Source organism: Nestor notabilis, unplaced genomic scaffold (genome assembly GCF_000696875.1).
Source record: "Nestor notabilis isolate BGI_N333 unplaced genomic scaffold, ASM69687v1 scaffold24034, whole genome shotgun sequence".
Lineage (NCBI taxonomy): Eukaryota > Metazoa > Chordata > Aves > Psittaciformes > Psittacidae > Nestor > Nestor notabilis.
This window is the reverse complement of record NW_009925518.1, coordinates 12,548-18,520: the sequence shown is the minus strand read 5'-3', so window position 1 is coordinate 18,520 and position 5,973 is coordinate 12,548. Positions and strand designations below refer to the sequence as shown.

General features: G+C 46.1%; 1 protein-coding gene across 1 annotated transcript; it reads right to left on the bottom strand.

The window, feature by feature from the left end:
• Positions 1–326: 326 nt before the first annotated feature.
• NWD1 (NACHT and WD repeat domain containing 1) lies at positions 327–5,750 on the bottom strand (the record flags this gene model as incomplete). The annotated part of the gene is given in 3 exon segments (XM_010013108.1): positions 327–554; positions 557–876; positions 5,666–5,750. Coding segments are annotated over 3 exon segments (633 nt in total), but the record flags the coding sequence as incomplete, so codon positions are not given.
• Positions 5,751–5,973: the final 223 nt, after the last annotated feature.

Genomic DNA, 5,973 nt, shown 5'->3' with positions numbered 1-5,973 from the left:
TCGTTTTAACCAGATGTGTAGGGGATTTGGGGATTCTCTCTGTTTCCTGGGAATCCTGTCAGTTGGATCCTCCCTGACAGCTCAGGGCAGTAATTGACCATTGACACTGCGCTGGAGGAGCTTTAAGGTCCCTTCCAACAAGAACCATTCTGTGGTTTTACGGAAATCAGACCTAGATGCTAAGAATAGCTTGCTGCGTGTCGTTTTAACCAGATGTGTAGGGGATTTGGGGATTCTCTCTGTTTCCTGGGAATCCTGTCAGTTGGATCCTCCCTGACAGCTCAGGGCAGTAATTGACCATTGACACTGCCTTACCACTGCAGTACCTTAGAATAGCCCATCTCATGATCCTGCTGACAGAACTCCAAGTCCCAGAGACACTGCAGGAAATCTTCACAACCACTGAGTGCCCGCTGCTCTCCATGGCTGCTTTCCAAAGAGGAGATCTGGCTTCTGTGACCTTCCAAAGGAAACACTTGGACCCGAGGGCAGTGATAAAGGAGTAAGTCCTTGCTAGTTGTGCCATAGAGGCCTCTGTAATCTGCAAGGACAGCACTGTAGAAATCAGAGTGCCAGGGATCTCAGTTTTAAGGGTGTAGATGTCGATCACTGGGCATGGATCCACAGGGATAATATCCAGCATGAGGACTAAATCATCATATGCTATGGCAAGCTGCTTTTCCTGCCTGTTTATTGCTCTGTCCTTGACTGGTTTCGGTCACTCTGGAGGTGGGATGCCTGCTGTGTCCTGCCTGGAGTTCAGTGGAAGGTCAAGAACTGTTCCAGATATGAAGTCAGTGAAAAGCAGCTGGTTTTGCTCAGCTATTTTCAGGCATCTCACTCGGGCAGAGGTGTCCAGTGTGTCACACACTTCACCTGTAAAACAGAGAGGAATCAGCAAGACTGGCCTTACTGCAACTGCATGTGAGTGTCTTCCCTCAGATGGGGCTCATGATTGGCTTGTCTTTGTGAATATAATTTGCATATTATTCATATTTCCAATTGTGCCATATCATAATAATAACATGTTCTAGACCAAAACTTTGGAGAGGAGATTAAAAAGCTCTCAAAGCCTGAAACAAATGTGCCTAAATCTCATGCTTAGAAAAAGCAGAATGGAGCAGACTGTGCTTGTGTGGTGCTCAGAAAGCCAACCCTCCCCCTTGCTGCATCTGTGAGTTGTTTGATTTCTATCCTATCCCATATGCAGGCATAATTTAATGCAGTATTTCTGAGATGCAGTTCACCTTTTGTGGAGTTCCAGATGATGACTTTGCTTTCTTACTGTAAAGCAAATGTTTGAAGCCCCTGGAGCCATTCAGCCCAGTTGCTTCCTTTGCTTTGAGAGATACCTAATTAGATCCTGCATGTTTTGGACTGTACTGGCTGTTTGCCTCTTTCTCTGGCAGGAGATGGTGCTCCAGTTGTGTGTTCTCTCTGGCTCCTGCTCACAGATGGGTAACAAGGCAGCTTTTAGGAGTTCAAATTTAAAACGTTTCAGAAATGCAATTCTGTTTCAGGCCTCAGGTGTGCACTGGCTTGAGGCTGCCCCTCTGAATTGGTAAAGTGCTCTCCATTCAGTGTCAAAAATACAAGGAGAACAGAAAGGCTCGAAGCAATAAAGAGAAGGGTCAATGGTCATCTTCTTTTCAGAAGTGTGGTAGTACTAGAAACAGGTTCAGAACTGCAAATCCAACCCCCAGACAAGTTGCTGGGGATCTGAATGACTCCTTTTCTGGTTCAGGGCTGTGTTCTGTGAGCTGATTTCTAAGAGATGCTTCTGAGTGGGAAGTTGCCGAGCTTTCCTTCCTCCCCACCTGAATAGATGCAGGCTGAGAACCAGTAACAGTGATGCTGTTGCCTGCAGAGATCACTGTGTGAACCACTCCTTCGTGTTCCAAATCTGCCTCCAGGAGCCTGTGGAATCCTGTTGGGTCTGCCAGGTACACTCACACATACTCCTCAAAGCCTAAACCAAGAAAATGTTACTCATTTAGTGAGCTGAGGGAGTCTCTAATCCCCTTCAACACCATCTCCTCACACATGTGCTTTAATTTCTGTACCTCTTTAAATGTAAATCCAAAGGGTAGCTTAGAACCTGTAAAACAATCATGCCAGCTTAAGTCCTTTTCACTTCTTACATCTCAGTTATTCCCTTGAGAAAGGGCTTCTGGTACACAATGTCCTGACTCTTCACAAAGAGATTTTCACCCAGTCTTTGTTACCTCCTTAAGCCCAATAGTTAAATAAGGCCAGGCTTAATGGGGAATTCCACATGGTGGCCCCTTTTGAAGGACACTTGCCATGCAGAGAGCAGCTCTTACCAACACTTCCCTAAGGAATGGGTGCTAGTGAACGTGCAGCAAGAATGGACTCATCTTCTGACACCATCACAAAGCAAACCTCTTCCAGGGAGCTTCTCAAGCAGACTGTTTCCATCAGAAGAGATCCACACCAAAATAAGGCAAGAGTAAGACAGGAAGGTAGGATAACTTAGCTGCCTCTCATGAAGGAAAAAGGATAGATTAGCAGTGAAATTTAATTTGGCTGCATGGTATTGGGCAAAGCTGTGAAGTGCAGCAGGATAGAAAGTGTTATGCTTGTCCATTTGGGAACTAGCATATGGGGGGGTGAGGAGGATGCTCTATTCGGAATGGAGAAGGCAGGCCCGTTGGTTACCAGATCTGTTGTCTGGCTCAGTAAACCTCTGGTTAAGAAAACACAAGAAATGCTGTGAGAAAGTTGAGCAGAGAGATGTGTACCATGGATAGAGATGGCCACTAAACCCACTGTCATCTTCCCTTGCTTATGGATCAGAGCACTGGACATTGGTGCTTCTTCCTGTAGCCCTGTAGGTGACATTTGGATCGCAGCTCACCAGTGTTGCTGTTTCACAGGCTCAGTGTTCCTCTTACAGACAGAGTCATGATCACCAGCCTTGGGCTCAGTGCTGCAGAGCACATCCATGCATCTGACACCTCTCCAGAAATCTGGAAGGTGAGTTCTGCTGTTTCCAGCTGCCAAGCATTGACCTAGTAAAGAGGTGGCAAAAGAGACAGGAGTAGCGAGGACTCAGGTAGCTTTTCTGTCTACAAGCTTCGTAATTGTGCCTGTCACTTCTGAAGTTCTCCTTCTTTCAGCCCATTTCAACATAAAGAGTGTTACATATTTGAGGAATTATATACAATCATGTCCCCCTCATCCATGTGAAGGTGATGTGAGGGCTGTTCTTCAGTGGGAGACTGCAGGCAGCTGGGAGGTGTCTGTTTGCCTACAGCTCAAGGATCACCAAGCTGGTAGAGCTCTTTTCAGACATGGAAAGAACTTGCCACCTATAAAATTGGACCATGCTCCTCAGAGTGCCCAGGAAGGGCATGCACCATCTCAAAACCTTCCCTATTCCAGACAAGCCTTGAGCTATCCTGGGAGCCGGTAGTCAGAACTAAGTGCCATCCCTGTGACACCTATAGTGACACACCAAGGGGAGAGGCTGTCCTGATAGCACAGACAGGAACGAGGCATTTTGAGGTTGTTGCTGTGCTGTTTCCCCAACTGGAACCCCGCTGTACTGTCTGAACCCCATAGTCTGCCCAGAGGAAGATTAGGTTCCCTCAGACATATCTAGGTCAGTGTGTGCTTTTGTTGTCCTGACGACAAAATGACCCACTTTATCCTCATTTGTTGAAGCAGAAGCGAATGGGAATGGTGCCTGGCTGAGCACAAAGGCAAAGGAGCTGGAGGAATCCTGCCTTGGTGCAAGCTCACAGGCAAAACTTGATTTCTACAGAAATCAATGTTCTCTCCTCCTTGTTCTCTTTCTTTATCATGTTTCTTGGATCTCATTCATAACAGATGGGTGATTAGATATATTTTAGAGCTGTATCTGGCCCCGGGACTAATCCTACCTTTGAGGAACCCGATGAGCGTTGTGTGTAGGGCCCAGCCTGGTGGTTGGAGAAATCCACACAGTGGGATGAGAGTAGGATGGGGACAGACACTGCACCAGCTCAGGTACTGTTGGCAGAGCTTCCCCATTATCTCTGGGGAAGAAGGCACAAAGAAAAGAACACTTTTCCTCTGGTGGAAGCATCTTGAGGGAAATCAGGTGCAACTTGCACAAATATTTAATTGGTGATTTATTTACCTGTGGCTTCGCTTATGCCCCCTGGGGCTGTGTGTTTATTCTCTTTGTTCAGCAACTTTCTCTTTCTAAACCCAAAACAACCTGAGGAAGCAACCTGGCACTTCTGCAGGTGTCTCAGGCTCCTCTCCTCTTCTGCAAGGCTTAAAGTTCTGGGTGTGGGTTTCTGTTGGGGGCTCTCACCAAAGCGCTTCAAGGAAGCTGAGGGAGGCTGTGCCGTGGGGACCTTTCAGGGGTTAGGAGGGATTGGAGGGATTGGAACAGGGCAGAAGCATGGAAGAGGCATCAGCCTGCAGTGTGACACCCCACTCTGTCCCTGGTGGGTGCTATGGCATTTTCATTTCTGGTTCTTTGCATGGGGAATTTGTATTTATTCCTTAGTTACTGAGGAATAAACCTCCGCAATATTGATGTATTGTGCAGGAAGTAAGCTTGGAACAAGAGCTTCTTGCCTTATGTGTATCTCCATCTGCCTCTTATATCTGCTTGTTAGTACATACAATATCCTGCTCTGAAGAGCCTCTGTGTTCAGGGCTGGACTTGTGTGTGTGTGCGTGCCAGGGCTCCTTTTGTCTTCTAGGGACTACAGCAGTTGCTGACATCTCAGCCCCATCAGCTAGCTGATTCCTGAAGCTACCCAGGCAGGGTCTTTGCTTTTGAACACCACCTTTACTTGTCCAGTGGACCTTCTGTGTGGACCATGCTCTGCAGGTCTCACTTTAGCCATAGGGGTTGGGTAAGCACTTGCAACGAAGGCAGGACCAGCTGATAGTTTCTGACAGGCTTCAGTTTCCTCCAGAGAGACCTGTGATCAGGGTCTACAAGCTCAGAAATACCCCATCTCACATCAATTGCCTGCAGAAAAAAGACAGTTTTAAAGGTTCTTAGTTGATACTATTGTAAAACCAGAAAGTTAAGTCATTCTATCGTGCTTAGTTTTTAGAGCAGGCTGAACACTAGTGATATGCAGGTTTCATTGCTGGAACTCTGCAAGGGACACGGAGATATTCAGAACCTCTCAGCAGGGATTTCTCCTGTGAAAGACTTAGAGATTTGGACCATGGATGACCAAGTCTTTCAGGACAAGGAACCTCAACACTGTGGGTTATTTGCAATATTTCAACCCTATCTTTATCATAGAAGAGAAAGATCCCCCACATTTCAATAGCCGCTTTTATACTAGAAGTTCTGTGTAAATTAGTCTAAATAGGACTAGTTCAACTACCTCTGAAGTATATTCAGACAATTTATACATGGAACTTGTTTTACAATTGAATATAGAAACAAAAGGATGATGTGAACCCTCAAGTCCAGGTGCTTGAGGATGATCAGCCACTTCACTGCATGGAAATCTCTAGAACTCGAGCATACAAAATACTTTATCCAAAAGTTGTAGGAAATCAGTACAGCAGGAGGCTTCTAAGCAGATAGAAAACCTATGAGCATTTGGGTGGGTTTTTTTCCTCCATCACATGTATTTTGATGACCTTTGGACAGGATAGAACAGGAAAGAAGTTGATTTACCTCCAGCATGAGGCCCTGCTTCTGACAGAAGGCCTGTGCTTCTGGCCTGTGCTTTCTGCAGGAGGGTCTCTCTTTCTGCATCCATGTCTGCATGGAAGTATTTGTGCAGCACACCACAAGTTAGGAATTTGGAGCCGGGACATCTAATTGTCGTTTTAGTGCTTGCACTGACAATGCAGCTTATGTTGCTATCTTCTAATCTGTGTCGAGTTTCATATAGATGCCATTGTGGTTAAGTCTTGTAGAACTGTGGTTTCCAAATCTCTGTAGGCTTGTGCCAAAGTTATTACATTACCCTTTTTTCAAGG